The 13,650-nt window shown below is 36.8% G+C and overlaps 1 protein-coding gene across 2 annotated transcripts in view; it reads right to left on the bottom strand.

The window, feature by feature from the left end:
• The window catches only part of SPATS2 (spermatogenesis associated serine rich 2), a 136,203-nt gene that overhangs the window by 23,375 nt on the left and 99,178 nt on the right, over positions 1-13,650 (bottom strand). For both annotated transcript variants that reach the window (XM_060166322.1, XM_060166323.1), the window contains exons 6-7: positions 1,950-2,211; positions 555-734 (exon numbers count right to left, since the gene is read on the bottom strand). In XM_060166322.1, the coding sequence (XP_060022305.1) occupies positions 555-734; positions 1,950-2,211 (442 nt within the window). The remainder of the gene's footprint in view (positions 1-554; positions 735-1,949; positions 2,212-13,650) is intronic.

The raw sequence follows: 13,650 nt of genomic DNA on the forward strand, positions 1-13,650 counted from the left end.
TTATTGGCTGATTATTTAAATAACTATTATAGTTTAAAAGAAAAGCAAATGGCTACCATCAGTCAATGCTAAGTAAATGCTTAAGAGAAAATGACCTTGTTTAAAGCTATAGTCTTACAGGTATCAGTAAGAGCATGAAGTTGTGAAGAGAAATTAAAATATTTCTTCAAAGTGTCATTTCAGAGATGGCAGAGCTTTCTACTGTTGAGTCAACCAGGACATAAAAGTGAAGGAAATAGCACAGAAATGTTGCAGTAAAGCAAATGAAACAAACAGGTTAATGTTAGCAGAAAAGTCATCCTGGCATCCTTGACTTTCGCTCACAAAAACGATCCCCATTATTGTAGCAAGACTGTACAGCATCTAAACTACTATCAGACTCCAACTGTGTACACAAAACGGGGAAAGGGTGGGTAGACACTGCCTGGAAAACAGAAAAAGTATTACCTGCTGCCCATTCTGAAACCTTACCTATGAGAACAAAGATAATTTGCCCTCTTGAGCTAAAAACACAGATTTTCTTGTTTTCTCTCAAAGGAAGGCCTCTGACTTACCTAGCTTTTTGTTGGTGGAAGAGAGTGGAACACCTTCCATTCCTAGATTTGAAAGCTGAGGTCCTGTGGCAGGTCTTGAGAGAGATTTGGCAGCATTTCTATTCTGTTGAGAATTCTGAGCAGAGTGCACAGTCAAAGACCTGGACTCAAAATCAGAGACACCATTCTCCAGCATGGATCCTGTCAAAGGAAGCGGCCAGTATATTAGAGCACAATTTAGGGGTCAATCAAGCAGTCTAAAATATACACAAAGAAAAAAGGTAAAAATGCGCCAAAACGATGCCTCTTTAAAGGCTGTGAACAGAATCAACTGACAAAATAGAACAAAGAGCAGAGTCAGTGAGGCTATGAGTATTATCTGGCTTAGCCCTAAAAGGCATCCTAACTGAAGAGGAGGGTGCTTTGTGAACCCATCTCCAGACAGGCTAGCTCATTCCCTGTGCCTTGGTAACTTCCTTGTAGTTCTGGGCACAAGGAAGTGAAGAGAGTCAATATCACCACCTTCTGACAAGCTTCTGTAAGTTATGTCAAGGAAAAGATTTTTACACTGTCCCAGGGAAAGGAGAGTTTTAAAAGCTTTAGGGAATAGAAAGGGCAAAGCGTTAGGAAATGAGAGGAAAGCTAGTTCAGAAAAAAATGAAAGCCATTGACTACCTTTGGTTTGTTTGAGGTGCTATGTTTTTCTCTAAGTCTTTGTGTGTGTGTGTGTGCATGTGAACTAATCAATAAAAGAACATCTGAAAAGTACAGCATAATTTTAAAATTGGCATTACATTTATAAAGCCAGCAGCAACAGAGCAAGTAGAACTGGATTAACAAACAAGTAATTAAAAAGCCTATCTTAAAAAATATATTCCCAATATCTTCCCAGCACTCATCAAAATGGTTAATGAAACAAAATGTACAAGATATCTGAATTTACAAATAAAACTAACCTTAATTCTTTACTAAAAAACAAATGTGGGACTAAAAAAACCAACAGTCTACTTCTAATGAAAGCCATGGGATTACAGTTATGCTTATATATTCCTCATTGCGTTGGGTTTTAGAATAATGATATCAACATCAACTCATCATCATCATTTTCCTTAATAAGTGTGAAATTAAAAAAACACCTTAAGGTCATGTTCTGTAATCTCTAAGTACTACAGGACTATTAAATTAGAAGATTTCCATAAGGCTGATTTAGACTAAAATTAAAATATGAGACAATGGAAGAACTATATTTTTCTAGGCCTTTGATAATTACAAAATGTGACTTTCACATGAGAGGTAACAAAACTAAAAAGTAAAAGACTAACTAGATTTAATTTATTGATTGGTTTCTCAACCAGGAAGCCCCTGTATTTTTCAATAGAATGGAACTTTTCAAAGACCTGTTGTTAATATACTCACCTGTTCTATCCAGCATATCTTGTGTGGCAGACTCAGGATCCTCCAATTCTCTGGCATCTATTGAAAGTGCCTCCATACCTTCACTGAGTGAGTCCACAGATTCAGTATCATTGATGGCACCGTTGACATGGTAACCATTAATACCACCTTTCTCTGAGGAAGGCGCAGACTGTTCCTCTTGAATGGAAACCAGTTTATTGGAATCTGGGATACTGTTACTTGCTTCGGCTGCAGGTTTTGGTTTGCTTTTCTTCTTTTTATTCTAATGGTTATTAAAGATTTGAAAAAAAGAAAAGAAAAAGAACATCCCCCACAATCCAGAGAGGTAACTCCAGCTACCCAAAGGCAACCAATGTTACCAACTTCTCATTTGCTCTTCCAGAAACTGAACACATTTTTGTATATGTTCAAGTACTGACTAACATAACTATGTAAGATACTTTGGATAAACTCAGACACATAAAAATAAAATATTAAAGCATGGCAAAACCCACCATAAGAAAGATCAAAAGATAAATTAAAAAATGTGGAAAAAAATGTGTAATATATACAAAGAGCTAAATATAAAGAGAGAGCTCTAACAAAAAACAAACAAAACAATAACCCGACAGAAAAAGTGGTGTAGGATATAAACATGTGGAATGAAGGGAAACTTCAGTCTAAAAAAGACAAATTAAATCTGCACTGCAGAGGATGCTGCCTCAGAAATCTGTCTCCCCACCTAGACAACAATTACACTGGCAGAATCTGTCTAACTATTTTGGAACTCTGGAGTCTATTGAAGGCTTATAATTTCCAGGAGAAGACTTGGATGGTAAATTGTGGTTAATTTCAGGCAATTTCAGTTCTGAGCTCAGTAGCAGATACTCACCCTCCCACCCCCAGCTAGGGAACAGGCAGCTGTGTATCTGTTCTTGGAACAGCTGGCATGTAGCTTGCTGAAGCGAGGGTAGTCAAAAAGGAACCTGTCCTTCAAATATCTGGATCTGTGTTGTGATCACTGACTGCTGCTTTTGATTACAAAGGTAGAGACAAAGAGGTAGGCAACCACTGTTGTTGTACCTCCTCCCACTGTTGCAAGCCCCTCCCCCTCTGGCTGAAGTGACCTTCAGGGGAATTAAAGGGGTGGTCCCCTTCCTCCCCACTTCATTTTTCTTTATTCCCTTTTGGGAGCCGGGCATCAAAGACTAGGACGTTCAAAAACAACTTCATATATAGAAAAAATTTCAAAGTAACCAATGCATGCCCAGGGAAAGGCTTAGAAAAGACCTGAGAAGACCTTAAGTTTACACCTTAGGCTGACCCTTGGTTCAGAGACAGCTTACAACAATTTAAAAATATAATAATAACAAAACCCAGCAAATCTGGAGAAAGGGGGAGAATCTGATTTCCAGAGTGATCAAATTATTAGATTCAAACGTCTAGTTTTCAACAAAAAAATCACAAGGCACACAAAGAAACAAGCAAGTGTGGCCAATACAAAGGAAAAAAATAAATCAACAGGGCTTCCCTGGTGGCGCAGTGGTTAAGAGTCTGCCTGCCGATGCAGGGGACAGGGGTTCGTGCCCCAGTCTGGGAAGATCCCACATGCCGCAGAGCGGCTGGGCCCGTGAGCCATGACCGCTGAGCCTGCGCATCTGGAGCCTGTGCTCCGCAACGGGAGACGCCACAACAGTGAGAGGCCCCTGTACCGCAAAAAAAATAAATAAATAAAATTAAAAAATAAATCAACAGAAACTTGCTTTAAAAAAGACCTGTTGGGAGATATATTAAAGAATTTATTTATTTTTTCATCCAAAGATTCACTTTAATTATGTAAACTTGGATTCATAATATGTTCCTAAGCTAGCAGTTTCTGTAATGAGAATTTTTTTTCCTCAAATGCCTAGCGCATTTTTTGTTTTGTTTTTGTTTTTAAAGACTTTAAAACAACAATCTTAAAGATGCTCAGAGAAATAAAGGAAGATGTGGGAAAAGTCAAGAAAACAAAGTATGAACAAAATGGAAATATCAGAAAACCTAAAAAGAAATCAAAAGAGAAATTCTGGAGCTGAAGAGTATGATAACTTCAATTTTTAAAAAATCACTAAAGGGATTATTCAAAGGCAGAAGAAAGAATCAGGGAATTTGAAGATAGCACAATTGAAATTATTGAGTCTGAGGATGAGAAAGAAAAGACTGAAGAAAAGTGAACAGAGCCTAAGGGACCTGTGGGGCTCTATCAAGCAAACCAACATAGCATCGTGTAAACTGGAGAAGGGGAGGAGGGAAAGGGAAGAATGTTTGAAGAAATAATGGCTGAAAACTTCCCATATCTGGTGAAAGACATGACTGTAAACATCCAAGAAGCTTAATGAACTCCAAGAGACAGTGAGACACATTGTAATCAAACTTTCAAAAGACAGAGAATCTTGGGCTTCCCTGGTGGCGCAGTGGTTGGGAGTCCGCCCGCCGATGCAGGGGACGCGGGTTCGTGCCCCGGTCTGGGAGGATCCCGCATGCCGCGGAGCGGCTGGGCCCGTGGGCCGTGGCCGCTGGGCCTGCGTGTCCGGAGCCTGTGCTCCGCGACGGGAAAGGCCGCAGCGGTGGGGGGCCCACGTACCGCAAAAAAAAAAAAAAAAAAAGATAGAGAATCTTGAAAGCAATAGAGAAGCTACTTGTCACACACAAGAGATCATCAGTGAGATTATGAGCAGATTTCTCATCAGAAACTTTGGAGGCAAGAAGGCAGATATAAGCAAAGCACTAAAAAAAAAAAAAAAACACCTGTCAACCCAGAATCCTATATGTGGCAAAACCGTCTTTCAAAACTGAGGGGTAAATTAAGACATTCCCAGATAAACAAAAGCTGAGGGAGTTCATAACCACCAGACCTGCCCTGCTGGAAATGCTCAAGGGAGTCCTGTAACATGAAATGAAAGAACACTAGATGGTAATTTGAAGGCATATGGAGAAATAAAGAACTTGATAAAGGTAAAATACATGAGCAATTACAAAAGCTAGTATTATTGTAACAATGTTTTGTAACTGTACTTTTTGTTTTCTACATGATTTAAAAGACTAGTACATTAAAAAAAAAACAACCAACTATCAGTTTAAAACCTAATATTACTGCAACTTTGGTTTGTAACTCCAGATCTTGTTCTCTACATAATTTAAGAGACTAATGCATTTAAAAGAATTATTAGTTTATATTTTTGGGCACACAATGTATAAAGATGTAATTTTGTGACATCAACAACCAAAAAGGGTGGGGATGGAGCTGTAAAGGAGCAAAAATTTTGTATGTTATTGAAGTTAAGTTGGTATAAATTCAATTAGAGTGTTATAACTTTAGGATGTTAAATGGAGTCCCCATGGTAACCATAAAGAAAATAGCTACAGCTTATACACAAAAGGAAACGAGACAGGAATTTAACCATTTCCCTACAAAAAATTGATTAAACACACAAAAATACAGTAATGTAGAAAATGAGGGACAAAAAATCTAAAGTCATTGAAATCAAATAGCACAATGAAAGAAGTCCCTCCTTATCAGTCATTACTTTAAATGCAAATGGATTAAACTCTATAATTGAAAGACTGAGAATGGCAGAATGGATAAAAACACACTATCTAACTATAGGCTGCCTACAAGAGACTCACTTTATATTCAAAATCACAAATAGATTGAAAGTGAAAGAATGGAAAAATATATTCCATGCAAATAGCAACCAAAAGAGAGCAGGGATGGCTGGACTAATATCAGACAAAAACAGACTTTAAATAAAAAAAGCTTACAAGAGACAAAGAAGGACATTACACATTAATAAAAAGTTCAATACAGAAAGAAGATTTAATAATTAGAAACATTTATGCACCTGACAGACCCAGACCATCAAAATATATGGAGCAGGGACTTCCCTGGTGGTCCAGAATCTGCCTTGCAATGCAGGGGACGCGGGTTCAATCCCTGGTCAGAGAACCAAGATCCCACATGCCAGGGGGCCACTAAGCCCATAAGCCACAAATACTGAGCCTGTGCACCTCAACTAGAGAGCCTGCATGCTGCAAACTACAGAACCCATGTGCTCTGGAACCCGCATGCCACAACTACAGAGCCCACCCACCCAGCCTGCATGCCACAACTAGAGAAGAGAAAACCCGCACGCCACAACTAGAGAGAAGCCTGCGCGCCATAATGAAAGACCCTGCATGCCTCAACAAAGATCCCACGTGCCGCAACTAAGACCTGATGCAGCCAAAAATAAGTAAGCAAATAAATAAATAAATAATAAATCTTAAAAAAATTATATATATGGAGCAAAAACTGACAGAATTGAAGGAAGAAATAGACAGTTCTACAATAATACTTGGAGACTTCAATACCCTACTCACAGTAATGGACAGAATAACTAGACAGAAGATAAGTAAAGAAATAAAGGATTTAAAGAGTGCAACAGACCCAATAGATCTAACAGACATACACAGAACACTCTACCTAACAACAATAGAATACATATTCTTCGCAAGTGCACATGTGACATCTTCCAGGATAGATGATATGCTGGGGCACAAATGAAGTCTCAACAAATTTTAAAAGATAGGTATCATACAAAGTGTCTTCTCTGACCACAATGAGATAAATTTAGAAATCAATAACAGAAGGAAAACTTGAAAATCTACGATATAGTGAAAATTAAACAACACATTTTAAAACAATGACTGGATCAAAGAAGAAATAACAAGGGCAATTAGAAAATACTTAGAGATAAGTGAAAATGAAAATACAATATACCAAAACTTACAAGCGGTGCTAAGGAAGAAATTTACAAATGCTTACATTAAAAACTAAGATCTCAAAAAAATAATAATAATAAAAATAAACAACAACAACAAAAAACTAAGATCTCAAATTAACAACCTAGCTTTACAACTTAAGGAACAAGGAAAAAAATAAATAAAAAGAACAAAGTAAACCCAAAGTAGCAGAAGGAAGAAAATAATAAAGATTAGAGCAGAGATAAATGAAATAGAGAACAGAAAAGTAGAGAAAATCAATAAAAGCAAAAGCTGGTTCTTCGAAAAGATCAACAAAATTGACAAACATTTAGCTAGATGGACTAAGAAAAAAAGAGGAAGATTCAAATTATTAAAATAAGAAATGGAAGTGGGTACATTACTACCAATTCTATAGAAATAAAAAGGATTACAAGAAAATACTATGAACAACTGTACACCAACAAATTGTGTAACCTAGATGAAATGTTTAAATTCCTAGAAACACAAAACCTACCAATACTAAATAATGAAGAAATAGAAAATCTAACTAGTAAGGAGATTGAATCAGTAATCAAAAATTTCCTGACAAAGAAAAGCGCTGGACCCAATGGCTTCACTAGTGAATTCTACCAAACACTTACGCCTGTCAAACTTTAAAACACAAAAACAAAACAAAACAAAAAACGGTTGAAGAGAAGGGAACATTATCTAGCTCTTTCTATGAGGCCAGCATTACCCTGAGACTTAGCCAGACAAAGACACTACAAAGCCTGGGCTTCCCTGGTGGCGCCGTGGTTGAGAGTCCGCCTGCCGATGTAGGGCACACGGGTTCGTGCCCCGGTCCGGGAAGATCCCACATGCCGCGGAGCAGCTAGGCCCGTGAGCCATGGCCGCTGAGCCTGCACGTCTGGAGCCTGTGCTCCGCAACGGGAGAGGCCACAACAGTGAGAGGCCTGCGTACCGCAAAAAAAAAAAAAAAAAAAAGCAATATCCCTTATGAACATTGATGCAAAAATTCTCAACAAAACAGTACCAAACCAAATTCAGCAGCATACTAAAAGGATTATACACCATGACCAAGTAGGATTTATTCCTTGAACACAAGAATGGTTCAACTTAAGGAAATCGATCAATGTAATACACCATATTAACAGAATAAAGGGAAAAAAACCCCACATGATCATCTTAATTGATACAGAAAAAATATGTGACAAAATTCAATACCTTCTCATGATAAAAACACTAAAAAATGGAGATTAGAAGAAAACTACTTCAACATAATAAAAGCCATATATGAAAACCCACAGTGAACAATGGTCCAAGACTAGAGCTTTTCCTCAAAGATCAGGAACAAGGTAAGAATGCCCACTTTTGCCACTTCTATTCCACACAGTACTGAAAGTTATAGCCAGGGCAATTAGGAAAGAAAAAGAAATAAAAGACATCTAAGAGGGAAAGGAAAAAGTAAAATATGTTTGCAGATGATATGATCTTATACGCAGAAAACGCTAAAGATTACACACACACACACAGACACACCTACACAGTTAGAACAAATAGATAAATTCAGCAAAGCAGCAGGATACAAAGTCAACACACAAAAATCAGTTGTACTTCTGGGGACTTCCCTCATGGTCCAGTGGTTAAGAATCTGCCTTCCAATGCAGGGGACGTGGGTTCAACCCCTGGTCAAGAAACTAAGATCCTACATGCTGTGAGGCAACTAAGCCTGCGCACTGCAAGTACTGAGCCCACGTGCTCTGGAGCCCATGCACCACAACTAGAGAGAAGCCCGCACACCACAACGAAGAGCCTGCGCTCCGCGGTGAAAGATCCCATGTGCTGCAACGAAGATCCCGCATGCCACAACTAAGACCCAATGCAGCCTAATAAATAAATGAATAAATAAATAAATAAATATTTAAAAATTAAAAAATTTAAAAAATAAAAATAAGAAGTGGGGGCGGGACCAAAGAATAAAAAAAAAAATGAGTTGTACTTTGATACATGAACTAACAATCTAAAAAGTAAATTACAAAATAAATCAATTTACAATAGCATCAAAATGAATAAAATACTTAGGAATTAAGTTAACCCAAGGAAGTGAAAGACTTGTACAATGAAAACTATAAAACACTGCGGACAGAAATTAAAGAAGACATAAATAAATGGAAACACATTACATGTTCATGAACTGGAAGACTTAATATTAAAATGTCAATACTACCCAAAGTGATCTACAGATTCAGTGCAATCCATATCAAAATCCCAATGATATTTTTTGTAGAAATAGAAAAACCCATCTTAAAACTCATATGGAATCTCAAGGGACCAAAACAATCTTGAAAAAGAGGACCTAGAGATTATCATACTAAGTGAAGTCAGACAGAGAAGGACAAATATCATATGATATTTCTTATATGTGGAATCTAAAATAATGATACAAATGAACTTATTTACGAAACAGAAACAGACTCACAGACATAGAAAATAAACTTATGGTCACCAAAGGGGAAAGGTGTGGGGAGCAGGGAGGGATAAATCAGAAGTTTGGGCTTAAAATATATACATGACTATATATAAAATAGATAACCACCAAGGACAGTAAACTACACTCAATATCTTGTAATAACCTACAATTGAAAAGAATCTAAAAAAGTATATGTGTGTGTGTGTATAACTGAATCACTTTGCTATATGCCTGAAATTAACACAACACTGTAAATCAACTACATTTCAATAAAAATTTTTAAGAAAAGAAAAAGAGGAACAAAACAGGAAGACTTACACAACTTGATTTCAAAACTTACTACAAAGCTACAATAATCAAAACAGTGTAGTACTGGCATAAAGACAGACATATAGGGACTTCCCTGGAGGTCCAGTGGTTAAGACTCTGCCCTTTCACTGCAGGGGGAGCGAGTTCGATCCCTGGTCAGAGAACTAAGATGCCACATGCCGCACAGCGTGGCCAAAAAACTTAAAAAAAGAAAAAAAAAAAAAGACAAACATATAGACCAACGGAATAGAATAGACAGTCCAGAAATAAACTCTCACATATATGCCTAAATGATTTTTGACAAGGGTGCCAAAACCACTCAATGGGAAAATGACAGTCTTTTCAACAAATAATGCTGGGAAAACTGGAACGTCCACGTGTAAAAGAACAAAGTTGGACCTTTACCTAAAACATTACACAAAAATTAACTCAAAATGGATCAAACATTTAAATGTAAGACCTAAAACAATAAAACTGTTAGAAGAAAATGATGTAGGACAAAAGCTTCACAATACTGCATTTGGCAATGATTTCTTGGATATGACATCAAAGGCACAGTTAACAAAAGAAAAAAACAGACAAATTGGACTTCATGAGAAAAAAGGCAACATACAGAATGTGAGAAAATATTTGCAAATCATATATCTAAGGGATTAATATCCAGAATATATAGAGAACTCTTAAAACTCAACAACCACAACAACAAAAACCACCTGATTAAAAAATAGGCAAAGGACTTGAATAGACATTTCTCCAAAGAAGATATACAAATGGTCAAACTCATGAAAATGCTCAATGTCACTCATCATAAGGGAAATGAAAATCAAAACTACAATGAGATATCTCCTCATACTCATTAGAATGGCTATTATCAGAAAAACAGAAAACAAGTGTTAGGCTGTTGATAAACTGGGACTCTTGTGTGCAGCTGGTAGGTATATAAAATGGTACAGCTGCTGTGGTTCCTCAAAAAATTAGAATTATCATATGATCCAACAATTCTGTTTTGGGCTATATACCCAAAAGACCTGAAAACAGGGTCTCGAAGACATATTTGTACATCCATTTATTCACAACAGCTAAAACATGGAAGCAACCCAAGTGTCCATTGATGGTTGAATGGATAAACAAAATATGATACATACATACATACAATGGAATATTATTCAGTCTTTAAAAGGAAGGAAATTCTCTAATATGCTACAACATGGATGAAACTTGAGAACATTATGCTAACTGAATAAGCTAGGCACAAAAAGACAATTACTGTATGATTTCACTTATATGAGTTATCTAAAGTAGTCAAAATTATAGAGACAGAAAGTAGAGTGGTGGTTGCTAGGGGCAGAAGGGAGGTGGGAATGAGAGTTACTTTTTAATAAGTATAGAGTTTCAGTTTTATAAAATGAAAGGAGTTCTGGAGATGAATATTTGAAAGATGCTAAGAGTAGATCTTAAGAGTTCTCATCATGACAAAAAAAACCTTTTTGATACCATTATGGTGCTGAATGTTAACTAGACTTATTGTGGTGATCATTTCACAATACATATAAATAGTGAATCATTATACTGTACACCTCAAACTAATATAATGTTATGTGTCAATTATATCTCGCTTTTTTTTTTTTTTTTTTTTTTTGCGGTACGCGGGCCTCTCACTGTTGCGGCCTCTCCTGTTGCGGAGCACAGGCTCCAGATGCGCAGGCTCAGTAGCCATGGCTCACAGGTCCAGCCTCTCTGTGGCATGTGCGGTCTTCCCGGACCGGGGCACGAACCCGTGTGCCCTACATCGGCAGGCGGACTCTCAACCACTGCGCCACCAGGGAAGTCCCCTCAATTTTTCTTAAATTAATTTTTATTGGAGTATAGTTGATTTACAAAGTTGTGTTCGTTTCTGCTGTACAGCAAAGTTAATCAGTTATACATATACATATATCCACTCATTTTTAGATTCTATTGCCATATAGGTCATTACAGAGTATTGAGTAGAGTTCCCTGTGCTATACAGTAGGTTCTTACTAGTTATCTATTTTATATATAGTAGTGTGTATATGTCAATCCGGTATGTTACCTCAATTTTTTTAAAAAAAGAAGTAAAATATAAACCCATCGTTGGCATATTAGTCCAGATATTAACTTAGAATAAAAGCCAAATACAAAAAAGAAAAGGAGAGAGAGAGATCTGGAATGGTTAAGATGGTAAATTTTATGTGTATTTTACCACAGTAAAAAAACATTTGGAAAAAAACTGCACTATAATATCATTTTTCAGCTACTGGATTAGCAAAGTTCAAAATGTTTCATAACACTGTAGGGTTAAGGGAATAAAGAAAGGCATTTTCATATATCACTTGTGGGAGTGCAAAGTGGTACTCTCTCTATAGCAATCTGGTAATACTTATCAAACTTACAAATACATATACACTTTGACCCAGCAATTCCACTTCTAGGAGTTTATCCTAGGTGATACTAACACATGCAGAATGATATATGTACAAGGTTATTCACTGAAGTATTGTTAATAATAGCAAAGGGTTGCAAACAACCCGAATGTTGATCAATAAAGGAACGGTTAAGTAAGTTATGGTACATCTAAACAGTAGGATGAGTATACATTCATAAAAAAACCACGAAAGCTCTTTATATATTGACATGGAATAAGCTCCAAGATATATTACATGAAAAAGGAGCAAGCAAAGAGGAGAATATATATTCATATTTGCTTATATATATGTATAAAATATCCCATAAGATACATAAGAAATTGATAATACAGTTTGCCTCTGGTGTGTGGAACCAAATGGCTGGGAACTATCCCCAGGGATAAAGATGTTTCAGTATTTTCACTTTTATAGCTTTGAATTTTGAGCCACATGAATATATTACCTATGCAAATACTAAAATTAAAACAAAAATCCTTTACCTTTTATTTTGTCAAACCACAGCTCTACTAGAAATACTTAATTCTATTTCTAAGGCTAGACTGACATGACTGAATTAATTTTACCCTAAACTCCTTTCATGGCCCTAACAGGAATACTAATGTAACGCTAGATATAATTTTTTCCTCTCCACAGCTCTCATCTCTCTTTCTCTTAAATACTTTCTCCCATGTGAACTGGCTAAGTTTTCATATCACTGTCCTATATATATAATACCTGTCCCAGTAACTGTTCATGGTCACATCCTATTGAACTAATCCCAGCAGTTAACTGAACTAGATTTGGGCGTTCGGGACTGCCAAACTGAGCCATTTTTCTTTCTCCAAATTTTAAGAAATTTATGTCTCCAACACATACTTTTCCAGCTTCATGCATATCTCACATCACTAATAATCTATTATCCTGGGCCAATAAATTAATAAGCTGCTGTTCTCCAGAACACACACTCACGTTAGGTGAAAGCAATGGGAAGAAGTTAAGCAAATACTCAAAGCTACAGGTATGGAGAGCTTCAGGGGAATCTGTAGTAGTATTAAGTTCTTCTTAGAAAAAATTCTCAAGGGTCATTGGGGTCAGGCCTGGTTTAATCAATACTTAACAGAACTCCTAATGAAGTGATGTGGAGTCATCAAGAAAGTATTCCAGTACTCCAGCACTAACCTAATATAGACCCTAAAGAGATTTCATAGAGATACTTGATTGAAATTCACACTTCAAGCACTTCCTAAAGGAACCAGATTTAGAGTAAAGAGCTACGGGAAGCATTCTGAGGCCAGCTAGTATCCTTTGGGGAAAGCACTTTGGTTTTAAGTAGATAAGGAGAACTAATATGTTAGACACTGTATTAAGTACTTGCATTTGTTCATATTATGTTCCTATTTTAGAGATAAGCAAAATAAGGCACACTAAGGTTAAACAATATTCCCAGGAAATAAAGCCAGTAAGTAGTGAAAAAGGATATAAATCCAGTTTTGACTGACTCCACGGCCCAAGTGCCTTCTACCTCCCTGAATTGGACCATCAGACCCCTCTGCATAGCTAATAGTAGCAAAGCCCCTCTTTAAGCTTTAAGCCAAAGCTCATTAGTATCAGAGATCACAACACAAGTGGTCTGACCTAAGAATCTGAACTATTTTAACTGACCTGTGATATGAATTATGTTGAAAACCGCTGGACTAGATCACTTTCTCTAGAGGACCTCTGCTTTCCTTGACATGCT

This window comes from Lagenorhynchus albirostris, chromosome 11 (genome assembly GCF_949774975.1).
Source record: "Lagenorhynchus albirostris chromosome 11, mLagAlb1.1, whole genome shotgun sequence".
Lineage (NCBI taxonomy): Eukaryota > Metazoa > Chordata > Mammalia > Artiodactyla > Delphinidae > Lagenorhynchus > Lagenorhynchus albirostris.